General features: G+C 31.4%; 2 protein-coding genes across 2 annotated transcripts in view; one reads left to right on the forward strand and one right to left on the reverse strand.

Moving 5' to 3' along the window:
* Window positions 1-5,889, reverse strand: part of LOC107437531 (DBH-like monooxygenase protein 1) — a 95,625-nt gene extending 89,736 nt beyond the window's left edge. Inside the window, exon 1 of the mRNA XM_087155487.1 lies at window positions 5,871-5,889. The gene's annotated coding sequence lies outside the window, so the exon portion shown is untranslated. The remainder of the gene's footprint in view (window positions 1-5,870) is intronic.
* A 2,013-nt stretch (window positions 5,890-7,902) lies between these two features.
* Window positions 7,903-13,210, forward strand: part of LOC107437533 (voltage-dependent calcium channel subunit alpha-2/delta-3) — a 346,295-nt gene continuing 340,987 nt past the window's right edge. Inside the window, exon 1 of the mRNA XM_087155322.1 lies at window positions 7,903-8,188. Coding sequence (XP_087011448.1) covers window positions 8,185-8,188 — 4 coding nt within the window. The 5' untranslated portion in view covers window positions 7,903-8,184. The remainder of the gene's footprint in view (window positions 8,189-13,210) is intronic.

A 13,210-nucleotide genomic window follows, 5' to 3' on the forward strand; every position in this document is an offset into this window, starting at 1 on the left:
CTATCCTGTTTTTTGACACCAATGATGCTTTTTGGTAATAATGTGAATTTTGTATAGGTACTAATATGTGTGAAAAATAAGTTATGATAAATTAATTGAGGTATGGTACTGATTCGCTTCTGAAAAACGTAAAAAATCTCCATACTATTCTTGAAGCGAATGATGCTTAATTAGTTTTGGTAATGAGCCTGATAATAGGTACCAAATACATTAATATCGATACAAGTTATTGTAATATCGCATTTGGTACTTATAAAAACTGTACCTATACCGTGCAGTTTTAATATAGATAATATGGAAACAAGATTTTTTTTGGTCCCTTCGAAATGCATAAGAACAGGAGAAAATAGCTTGATTGCAGTAGTTGTTGTTGTGGTCGTAGGCCATTAAGGCCTTGATTTGCTCTTGTTTTCCAGTGGCGCCATCTATGGCCAAGAATTCATTTGAATTTTTTAGGGTGACCCGTTTTTTTGGCATTCTGCGCATGCCTCTCAGATTGGGTGTCATTTTTTAGCGTTGCTCAGTACTCATTTATTGATGATTTATATATTGACTACTTAATTGATTTCACTCAGTATGAAGAACCGGTTTTAGTTCTTATAAAATGATAAAGTCCTTCTAAAGGGATAGCATAAGGCAGTTAGTTATGTTAGATCATATTTATGCCAGAAATGTGCATAATATCTCAAAAGCTGGCGTGTTTTAATACCTCAAAAACAAGTATTTTTAATATTTCATATGAAAGCATTAGGAAGTATCTGCGTACAGAACATTTTGGAAAAATTACACCTTTAAGGTAGGTACTTTATTTTTGTCACACTAGAGTTGCATAATGGGCTATTGGCGACAGTCTGGGAAACATCCCTGAGGATGATCCAGAGACATGTTATCGTAATTTTGATCCTCTTCAGAGGGGATGGCTCCCCTGCGTTGGTAGCCCGACGACCTGCGCGTGAAATCGAGCATTTTAGTTTAGAGCAGTTTAACGAGGACCCATACTGCGCACCCTCAGTCCCTACGCAGGCTGATCAAAGTGGTCAACCACCTGGTTATTGACAGAAGCCAGTGATGCTTGACTTTGGTGTTCTACTGGGAGCAGTGTCTTTACGATCAGTCAACTACGTGCAGTGGGCCAGCATCCAAGGTTTCGTGGCCAAAATTAGTATTTCGATAAAATTTGTTTCAAAATTTGGGGGTTTGTATTTAGGGGTTTTTATGTGCAGGTAAATTGAATTCATAGTTGAAATTTTTAAATACTCTAAAAATATCCTAAAAAAACCCACAATGGCAGCTGAAATATGGCGAGCAGAAATAAAAAAAAATAATATAGTGCGTTTAAATAATTAAATATCGCAATGAAAATATAATAATTTTCGTAATTTTATATTAAAAATGAAAAGCAAATTATATTTCAGAAGTAATATTACAAAATAACTCGATTTAATTACAAAATAGCGAGAGAACAATAAAAAAAAACATAATCTTTGTTTTTCGATAAATTTAGTCCACCTTTGCAATACAGGTAAGATGAGGCAGGTTTTTTCGAAAGAAGAAACATCAAAGAAGACAACAAAAAAAAAGTTGAGCTAATTACCTCGGGGAACTTCTTGGAACTAAGTTTCGAAAGTCATTCAAAGAATGAAAAATGTCAAATGATAAGATATAAACTATAAGTTAGTCAAGAGTATTAATTAATCCAGCAAATTGAAAAATTGTACTATAATTTCAGACTAATTACTCTGATAAAAATGTAACAGTAAGGTGAAATCCCTATATATATATTTCTGAAATAAAAATTTAAAAGTTCCATTCAAAAAAATTTTTTTTAACATATTTTTCATTACATTGTACTTAACAGATCATGTCTTCTGGCCCACAGTGCTGCTGGACGAAACCTTTTAAGAGAATAGTGTAAGAAAATAAGAAATATCAAATGTTACTTATGCCACAAATATTTTTAATATCTCAAAAACATGCGTGGCTTGACTGTACAAACGAAGAATCAAAACTTTTTTAAAAAATTAGTAGTTTGATCCATTCGCAGTATTTTTTAAAATTCATAATCAGATTTCTTCATTTCCAATACAGAAAAATGTCTTAGATAGATGAGTAATCTTAAGTAAGTAATGAGTAATCTTAATCTGAGTACACGTTCTATTATTTCATTATCAGATATTTTGCACATTACTCAGTGCACATGATTGCCTTTCTTATAAAACGAGTTATCTTAATCAAAGTACAGTTTTAATTGATTTTTTTAATGCTATATTTCCGTCGTTGATCAAATATATTCCTCCTGAAGCTGTTTAAGAACTTGTTAGCAATTTTCTTAAAATAAATTAATTTGAATTTTTTTATTTTGTTTGTCCTAAAATTTCATTTTGCTTCTGAGTCTAATAAATAAAAATTACGTATAATAAGGTTTTGTCGTGCTATTTATCATAAAGTTATAACCAATACTCTTAACTATTCTTCAAATAAATGGTTATACTTTTACTTATATATATTGCGTAATAATTTATCAATTCAAAGAAAAAAAAACAGTTAAGTTCTTTAGTTTCAAGTACAGCCCAAACTAAAAACAGCATGATTTGTATCTGTAGTAGAAATTATTTATAAATTCTGGAGCTTACTTTTACCGAGACTATTAATAAAAAGCTCATACTAAATATTTTGACATAATTTTACAAATGATCCACAACGGTATAAGTAATCTTTTTGCCGTAAGACATTTATATTAATGAGAAAAACCAAAACGAAACAATTTTTACTATTAAAATACTTCCAAAAAATTATTCTGAGATATAAATAATATTTTTTAAGTATTCCTCATTCTAGTCTTATTTATATTTAACTTTTTAGTCATCTTCTTTAGTAAATATTTGATTTTTGTGTTTCCAAAGCATTGTATTCAGTTAGAATTCTGAAATAAAATCTATTGTGTTGCTATTTAATGCTGAATTCTGACAAGGATGAGTTCATACGCGTCATTTACTCTTCAAAAAAGAAAATAAAACGTAAAATATATTTTCCGAACAACTGATTTCAGCATCAAAATTATCTAAATTCCTGCTTTAAGCCCTTCAGAAACGTATTTTCTACAAAATTTATTTCAGTCATGTTTCTTTATGGAAGCATATTAGATATCAAGGATTGGTTATGGACGCATTTTAAATAAATTGTTGTTGTAGTATTTTCCTCTGCAATAAATAATAACGCCAGAAGAAGCTTACTGCTATTTACTCTTGGAAAATACACATAAATATAATTGATAGAAAAGAACGTTCCAAGGGAATCGTACTCTTAAAAATATTTAGAAAGTGATTTTTTTAAAAAATTTTTTGTCGTAAATTCTGTCTTCTTGAATTGCTTTTATATGGATGTACAGATTTCAAAATAAAACATGGAGCGCTTGAATAATTTTTGATATAATTGATCGGATTGAAGAAAACAATTTTGAACATGAAGAAAACAATTTTGGCAAAATTACAGTTTTGTATTGTAATGACATTTCTGGTAAAAGAAAACATAGTTCTGGTTAATAAAATTAAAATATACGGCATATAAACAATTCATTTGGTAATATTTTCGTTCACATGATAACGGTTTACCGGAAATTCTGGTTTTTAAAATTATAGTTCTTACCAGAAATGTCACACATTTAGTAAAAAATACAAAACTGAAAAGTTGATTTTACCTAATAAATATTTTTTATGCCATGCTTTAAGATATCATGATAAAGTTATTAAACTTTACTACATTATCCAAATTTTACCTGCTATAAAACCGTATTTCATTGCTTATTTTACCTAAATTAAAAAAAAGTACTGCGGTAAAAGTTACCGAGCTTTTAGGTGTTCCCATAAAGCTGGAAGCACACTAAACTTTCCCATGTTCTGATAGTTTCGATCATATTTTTTTTTCTCAGTGTGCAGATGATATTGAATATATTGATTTATCACGATAAAGAGTCACAAAATCAAGCCCTTTTTAACTTCCAAACAACCGATTTCAGCATATCAATTCCTAATAACCCCTTAACACACATATTTTATACAAGTTTTATTACAGTCATGTCTTTTTTTATTATTGGAAAGCACATTAGACGTCAATAATTGGTTATGAACGCATTTTAAATAAATAATTGCTGAGCAATTATTTAGTTTTTTAAAATGTATATTATGAAAAATAAATATAATTGACATAAACGAACATCTCAAGGGCACTTAACATTTCAAGTACACTTATAAATTTTTTATAAATCAATTTTTAAAAAAAAAATTATTATTAATGTTTTCACATTCAAAAGAATTTTTTATGGTGAAATGTGCATTAAACAGAACCTAGAATATCTCAATTTCATTTGCAATGATGGCAATAATTTCAATAATTTCATTTGCAATTCAATAATTCAATTCAATAATTTCATTTCAATAATTTGCAATAATTTCATTTGCAATAACAGAAAATTGCTAAGTAATTATTAAAGGGTATACTTTATTTTAGTAAGATTCTTTTGGTTGAGTATATGGTAAAGGTGATATCAGACAAATAAAATTGATTAAAGTGAATGTTTCAAAGAATTGGTAAATTTGAAAATTACTTATAAAATATATCTTTTTTAAAAAGTTTAATTGTAAGTTTTGTTAACTTGAGTTTTTTTTTTAGGTTGTACATAATTACAGTTCATACAATAAAATTCAGAACATATGAATAATTTTTGATCTAATGGTATTGTTTTCAAATGCTTAGAGGTGATCATAATAACTAAAAAAAATATTTTTCGTACACAATTGTAAAACTCTTTAAACATAAACAATTTCATCCAAAATTAAATTAAAAGAAATAATAATTTTTCAAAGATTTATTATCTAGAAATGTAGTAGAAAAGTTCGCGAAGTCTACACATTTTTTTGGTTTTTAAATTATGTAATTTTAAATGACACGAAATGCAAAATTCGAATGAAATCGTCTTGAAAGTTCTGAGCATTTTTTAAAATAAATTTTAAAAAATGTAGCATTACTGCAGTTTTGTTTTTCAAGACCTATTTGACCTTAAAATTTTCGGTTTTATTATTTAAAATTAAGCAATTAAAATGATAGTACAATGTGTACTGTTTTCTCTGTTGTATGCCATCTTTTCTCCCATTTGACACGATATAAGACATTCTTTGTATGTACACGAACCTACATATGTGCTCAAAAGAAGAAAAAAAATGGACTACCCTAAATAACTTTTGATCTAACGTTCGGATCTTCACGTTCTAGGACTCAATTTTAATGTTTCAAGGAAGTGACTTCAAATATGCTAAATAATTAGTGTAGACGATATTTTCAGTTACGAAATCAGACACAAAAACGTACTTTATCTCAATAAAACATAAATTTTCTTCTACAAATTCAGATTTCTGACCACCAAAATATAGGGTGTAGTTACGAGAGATGAAATTTATAAACGAATTTTTACACACAATTATAAAACTCGTTTATTCAAAGATAATTCAATGCAGAATAAGAATTTAGTATATATTTATTATTTCATATTATTTTATTTAAAAATAGTCGAAAACTTCGTGAATGGTAACGTAAATATTTTTTTACATCATCTTAAAAATGTAATTTTATATAGCAAAATTCAAAATTTGAGCGAAATCGGTCAAAAAGTTCAATTGAATTTTAAAAATACGACGTTTTCAAAATTCGAATTCAGCCAGTTTTGCTCAAATTTTGTATTTTATCATTTAAAATTGCAGTCTATAAAGTTATATAAAAATTGCTTACCTTGCTATTCAAAATTTTTTCGATTGTTGCCTGGAATTATCTTTCGATAAACAAGTTTTACAATTGTGTGCAAAACTTTTTCAACTCACTTGAAAAGCTCTCGAGAAATCGCGAAATACGCCAAAAGTAAAATTAACAGATTTGGACCCCTGTCCGAACCAAATTATTGGGACCACATTTCCCGGATTGAGGCTATATCTTAGGGGTCGGAAATTCGAATCAGTCGAAAAAAAGGTATGTTTATTCAACGAAAGTACGTTCTCGTGTCTAATTTCGCAACTTAAAAATATCGTCTGCAGTAACTAGTTAGCGTATTTACGGTCCCCCCCATGAACCTTAAAGATTGAGTCATAAAAAGTGAAGATCCAATCATTGCAACAAAAATTATTCATTGTGTTCCGTTATTTTCCTTTTGTGCACTGTACTACATAAAACAAATTTGTTTATTGTTACACATTCAGAGATACGGTGGGATTCGAACCCGCTACCGCCAATCTACATAGCATTTGGTGAAACCAAGGAGGCCCCTGCAAAGCGAATAAGTAATAAAAAATCAAAAACTGTTCCAACATTTTAAGTACTTTTTTTATTGTTACAATCAAGTATTCTGCTATTCAAGAATCAAGACACTGGCTGTGGTCAGTGTGCGGGTGGGTGACCCACTTGGATCAGTCTGCGTAGGGACTGAGGGTGTGCGGTATTGGTCCTCTTTAAACTGTGCTACCGTAAAGTGCTCGACTTCGCGTGCAGGTCGTTGGGCTACCGAACCGGGGGTGCCATCCCCTCTGCAGAGGATCAAAATTGTGATGGCATGTCTTCGGATCATCCTCAGGGATGTTTCCCAGACCGTCACCAATAGCCCATTGTGCAGCTCTAGTGCGACGTAAATCAACAACAACAACATCAAGAATCAAGATTTTTGCTATTGCTGTTGGATAGAAGGTCTTTGGTACGATTTTTTTTCATATCATATCATTCATAGCGAAGTTGAGCTGAATTTCTGGGGCAGCACTTTTATAATTATGATTGATCTCACTGCTCTAGGATAATTTTCAAATATTTGGAACTTGGTAGTTTCAATTTTTCTTATCCTCACATATCGTAAGACATGGCTTTCAGTAGATCATTGAAGCATCACTGACTGCGGTCGGTGAGCAGGTGGGTAACCACTTGGATCATCCTGTGAAGGGACCGGTGGTACGGGGTATCGGTACTTGTTAAACTGTTCTACCGTAAAGCGTTCGACTTCAAGCGCAGTTCATTGGGCTATCGAAGAGGGGGAGTCATCCCCTCTGCTGAGGATCAATATCGTGATGGCAATCGGAGAATCCCCAGGGATGCATCCAAGATTATCGCCCGTTGTGCAGCTCTAATGAGACGTATATAATGTATTACTACTACTAGGTAGGTACTTTATTTACGTCACACTAGAGCTGCACAATAGGCTATTCGCGACGGTCTGGGAAACATCCCCGAGGATGATCCGAAGACATGCCATCGCAATTTTCATCCTCTGCAGAAAGGATGGCTCCCCTGTTTTGGTAGCCCGATGACCTGCCCGAGAAGTCTACGTACTTTAAGGTAGAACAGTTTAACGAGGACCGATACCGCACACCCTCGGTCTCTACGCAGGCTGATCAAAGTGGTCACCCACCCGCTTACTGACTGCAGCCAGTGATGATTGACTTCGGTGTTCTACTGGGAAATGTGTCTTTGCGATCAGTCCACAGCGGGACAACTACTACTAGTAGTAATAGTTTAAATATTTTTGGTCATACTGTCTATTTAATTGTATTAATTCTTAAATGTAGCTTACTCGATTTTTGGTGCTAAGCACCACCTCTTCCCCCCATCTCCATTCCACCTCACTACTCCTCATCATCGAATTACTACTACAGATGAATCGGTTAATGCCGCTTCTCGGCAGCGCACCGAGATTTATATGATTTCTACCATTCTACCAAATGTAGCTTATTATTGTGCTATCTGTCCTCTTCTACTTGACGAAGGTTTATAAGCCTATTTAGAGCACACAAGCCTGAAAATTTATGTAATTACAATAACCAATAACCAAACCAAATGTAGCTTATCTCTTTAGTGTGACGTATCCTCTGTTAAATTACCTTATCTTTGCTTTGTTCATCTAAGTCATTTGTTCTATTGATGAAAGTGTACTATTTTTTATTTGGAAACGCGTAAGGTTTTAATAAAACTTTGTTATTAGTGAGTTTTAAACGTTATTTTTAATCAAATTGAGAAAAAAAAACGAGGTTTAAGGATTTTAAAGACTTTAATCAGTAAAAACCATGATGTGACTATTAAGAATTCCGAAAGAGGACATTTACAAGAAGGAGAACAGCTGATAAGAAGTAGACTGCGGGAAGTTATTTCGGAATATATTAAATGGGTAAGTAATTCACATATTATTAGACCTGTTTTGGAAATAAATAGTTGTTCCTTGTAGTTCAAAGCATATTTCATAGTGTTAAAATTAATCATGAAAGTTTGAATATTGTCAATAAATGTAAAAAAATATATCGTTAAGACATCACTAATTATTTTAAGGATAATTGAACATTTTATAAAAATAGCAATTTTAATTAAAATCATCTCTTTAAAGCAAATAAACATTAATTTTAACTAAATTTTTAAATTAACAATTAAAATACTGTGAAACTTTGAAGTTTTTTTAAACATTAAACGTTACATTTATTAAGAATATTAGATAACTTTCACTTTCTTTCTGTCATGCAAGTTTAGTTATAACAATCTTCTAAGTAATGAAACGAAGAATTTAATAAGAATATTACAGGATTATATTTTCAGTCACTGGTATTTTTCTCATCTTATATTTATTATTAATTTTGAAGTTGAATTGTTTAGTAAGCTGTATGGCAGAATTTTTTTTTAAAATTTCCTTTCGCTTATTTTATGTAATGTTTTTGAACTAGACTAGAAAAGAAATTCAAATAAAGTTGACTTGAGCGAAAGCTTATTTTAAGCGCTTTATTTTTCTTCAATGTGACGTGAAAGCTTGATAGTATATTTTTCGATACTTATTTAACATTATAAAAAGGTTCGGTTTTATTTATTCAGTTGAAACTTTTGCATTCAAGTTCAGTTTTTGCAAAAGCCTTTCTTTCTTTTTGTCTACTCACAAACCAATCTGTCTGTGGATGGAGAATATCGTATTCAAACGAAATTCCTTATTTGTTATTGAGATTTTGACCTTTAACACATAAAGGTTTTTCTTTTGCATGAAAGAAATTTATTACTCAACATTTTCAAAACATTTGTTACTGTATGAGCTTGCTTTGCTTTTCATTTATTTATTTATTAAAAAACTTTTTTACTGGACTTTGTAAACAGTTGGTACGAAATCATTGAAAATTTCATTTTTGAATTTCTTTCATTTTTAAGGATTTTTTTTTAATGTTTGATACTGGCTTTTCAAAAGAGTAAAACAGGTATTGTTTATGGTTTGGTTCTTTTTCTGAAAAATTTGTTCAACTATAAACCATAATATATGTACCTTGAGCAACATGTTGTAAATTGGTATAATCTCAATAAGGTTTCTGTATTATCGGTACCTTGAACAATATGTTTTACTTTATTTTTAACAACGTTGAGCAGTCAATCGAATTTTGAGTTTACAACCATCAATGTTAAACTCCGTAGCCTTGTAATTCTGAACCGAATCCAGAAGACAAGGTAACTCCTGGATTAAGTATTGGAAGAAATTTTCCCTCGTGGATGACTTTTTGATAGAATTAAACCAAATTTGCTTTACATGGTGAGGAAGAACATGAAAACATCTTGCGGTCAGCCCGAGGAAGAGGGGATTCTTACTTATGATCCGACTACTACTGGTACTTGGGCAGAATACGTATCAACTGGGAGCAACATTCGTATCATCGAGCCACCGCTGGTATTTGAATCTGGGTCACCTCATTGGGAAACGAACGCGCTATCCCTTGAGCCGCTTGAACATTATGTTGCAAACTTGTTGCGGTCTCAATAAGATTTATGCAATATCAGTACCTTGAATAATATGCTGCATATTTTCTAAAGTCTCAATATGGGATGCATAATATCAGTACCTTAAAGAATATGTTGCAAATTTGCTGTAATCTCAAATTAGGTTATAAATTGAACAATATTTCTCATCAAGTTACACGCCCCGCAGTGGACTGATCGTTAAGATACGGTTCCCAGCAGATCACCGAAGTCAAGCATCACTGGCTACGGTCAGTGTGCGGGTGGGTGACCATTTGGATCATCATGCGTAGGGACCGAGGGTGTGCAGTATTGGTCCTCGTTAAACTGTTCTACCGTAAAGTGCTCGACTTCGCGTGCAGGTCGTCGGGCTACCGAAGCGGGGGTGCCATCCCCTCCGCAGAGGATCAAAATTGTGATGGCATGTCTTCGGATCATCCTCAGGAATGTTTCCCAGATCGTCGCCAATAGCCCATTGTGCAGCTCTAGTGTGACGTAAATGAACAAACAAACAAAACAAAAAACAAACATCAAGTTACACTATCACGCAATCAAGTTTAATAAAGTCAAATTTTATCTGGTAATCAAGTATAATACTGTAGTTAAACTTATCACCGTATTACCGTTGCAGCAACGTTTGAATACAACTATGGTTCGACACGCTGCAAAAGTTTCGAACATTGTATTTGCATATAGGAAGCGAGCGCAAAAAAACTAAAAAATAAGAAAAAAAAATTGAATTTAATTAGTCTGAGTAAACTTATTATTTAATGATTGTATTTTTACGTACTAGGACTTAAACTTTATGGTTTAAAAAGATGACGTCAAATGTGCTAATTAGCTAATGCAGATGATATTTTAGGTTAAAATCAGACACAAAAACGTACTTTCTCTGAATAAACGCCTTTTTTTAGACGGATTTGGTTTTCTGAGACCAAAATTATATGGTGGTAGCCACAATGTAGGGAATAGGGTCCCACAATGTAGCCACAATGTCGGGAATAGTTTGATCAAGATACCGGTCGAAATTTTTTGACGCCTTAATAGTTATTGTACTTTCTGTGTATCTCGCTATATTTTCAAAGTTTTTTAAGGGAATTGAAAATTCTTTGCACAAACTTATATAATTTGTTTAAATGTAGACAGATCCATGCAAAAAAATATTTTTATAATTATTTTCTTATTTTGTTTAATAATAGTCTGGATTGTAAGGGGCAAAATTTTTACAACATTTTAAAGAACGTAATTTTTATGGTAAAATATAAAATTTAAACGAAAGTGGTCGAAATAGAGCAAAGCGCCTTCCGACTGATTTCGAATTCCATTTTTTAGTAAGGAATTTTCTAATTTTTTTTTATTAAAGCTTGAAACCTTATTTCAGCTGCTTTCTGCCTCATACAAATCACATTATTGCTTTGATAATTTAACACAAAATCTAAATGTAACTAATCAAAAAATTGTTTTTCTTTTTTTTATAAATGTTTTAAGTATTTTTTTCCAGCTTTTTTGAAAAACTTCAAAGTTCAATTTTCTGCTGAATTTATTCGCTCACTGTCTCCTATTTCTGCTTAAAAAAGTAAATGAATAAGCATAAAATATAAATAATTAATACATTAACTTTTCATTGGTAAAGTAAAAAGGGTCCATGGAAAAAATTCATTAGCTTCAAAAACTAAGAAGAAAGAAAGCACAAGATGTCAGTCATCAAGAATTCAAAAACTCATCAATTGCTGCACATTCTTGGAACCTTGGGCATAAATTTGACTTTCATAATGCTTAAATTGTTTCATACCAAAATCATAATTTTTCATTGTTTTCGATTGATGAACCAACATAATCTTGATGGTGACCATCAATAATTCCATCACGCACCATTATATTTTTGATGGTACCATAAATAACCATTACTCTAATGTAGGAATTTGCTCTTATTTAGTATGGTTCAACATAAGAATAGCAACTTGCTTTGATGGTTTGTTCATGTTAAGTCATCAAAAATAGTTTCTCGGAAATGAAGTGTTGAAACGATCATGAACAACCATCATCTCAATGTAGGAATTCAGAATGATATATGACGAGCCTGCATAAAAAAACAAAACAAATTGTTTTGAAGGTATATTCTTGAGAACTAACGAGAATTCCCATTAAACCAACAGGGAAATGTATAGTTGCAACCGTCATGGACTATCACAAATCATCATGGATTACTAGTCCATAAGAATGAAACTTCTCTTGATGGTTAATCATCATAGTATTAAAGTAGCATTTTCCATCATGGAATGATGGAAGTTTGCTGGCATGTCAGAAATAATGAAAGGCGCATAATGAAAGACGTTGGATGGTGACTATCAAATGATGTCGGACCATCATTAATTGCACTGGAAAAACCATAAACCATCTAAATGATTTGATGGTACTATCAGAAATTTTGACTTTGGTATGCATGCAGATTCTTTGTCAAAGACTGCACCGAGACTTCATTCCATTTGGAAATATATCCTGCTTTGATTTGCTCTCTTGGACAACATTTCTCCTAGGCTACCAATTTTTTCACCTTTATTTTCCATTGCTTTTAATGTCGACTTTTATTAATATATTTTCACAATTCACAAGTGATTAGTTTTACGAATGACCGCTTAGTTCTGAGCGCTTTTCGCTTCAACGCAGTGATTTTCACTTCTTGTGATTATTCATTTCATATAATAGTCTATATATAAATATCTTCATGAAGGATTATAAATGAAAATTTAAATGAAAAATCCTATCAAAACATGACAAAGAACTTAGCTGGGAAAAAAGCTGGGATAAAAATCCTCAAAACTAGTTTGATCAATTAAAAAGAAACATTAAAATAAAATGTGAATATTTTGTATATAAACTGTTAATTAGTTATGTTTTTGTCGAAGCTAATATGGGAATTTTCGTAGCCTTTTTTAGTGATTTTTGTTTTAACTATTAGTCTTTATATTTTTCCCTATTTCTGAAAGCAAACTTATCTTCTCTAAATCATTACAAAATCGTAGAAAAATATTGGATAATATTGATATTGGAGAATTTACTGAAAATTTTTATTTACTCTTAAAAACTAAAGTCAATAAATTGAAACTATATCCTCAATAAAATGCTTAGTTTGAGTAATTTATACTGTTTTCTTACGAGTAAAGGGACGGGAAAAATTTAGCACGCTAATAATAACTAAACATGCTGCGATAAAAATCGAAAACTTTCAAATTAATTGTAAGGCTGGAGAAAACGTGAATGTTGTAAGAAATGACATTCAATTCCGCTGCCTTAGACGCATCCGATTTGGAAACTAACAGTAAAGTTTGTTTCGTTAATGCCTGAGCTAACTGAAGCTACTTTAGGGACATTGCTCAAGAAACTACTTAAAGGAAAGTAATATTTTCCTGATACCAGATTTCTGATGGAATTC

This window comes from Parasteatoda tepidariorum, chromosome 11, assembly GCF_982258835.1.
Source record: "Parasteatoda tepidariorum strain Cologne lab strain chromosome 11, Ptep-v5.0, whole genome shotgun sequence".
Taxonomy (NCBI): Eukaryota; Metazoa; Arthropoda; class Arachnida; order Araneae; family Theridiidae; genus Parasteatoda; species Parasteatoda tepidariorum.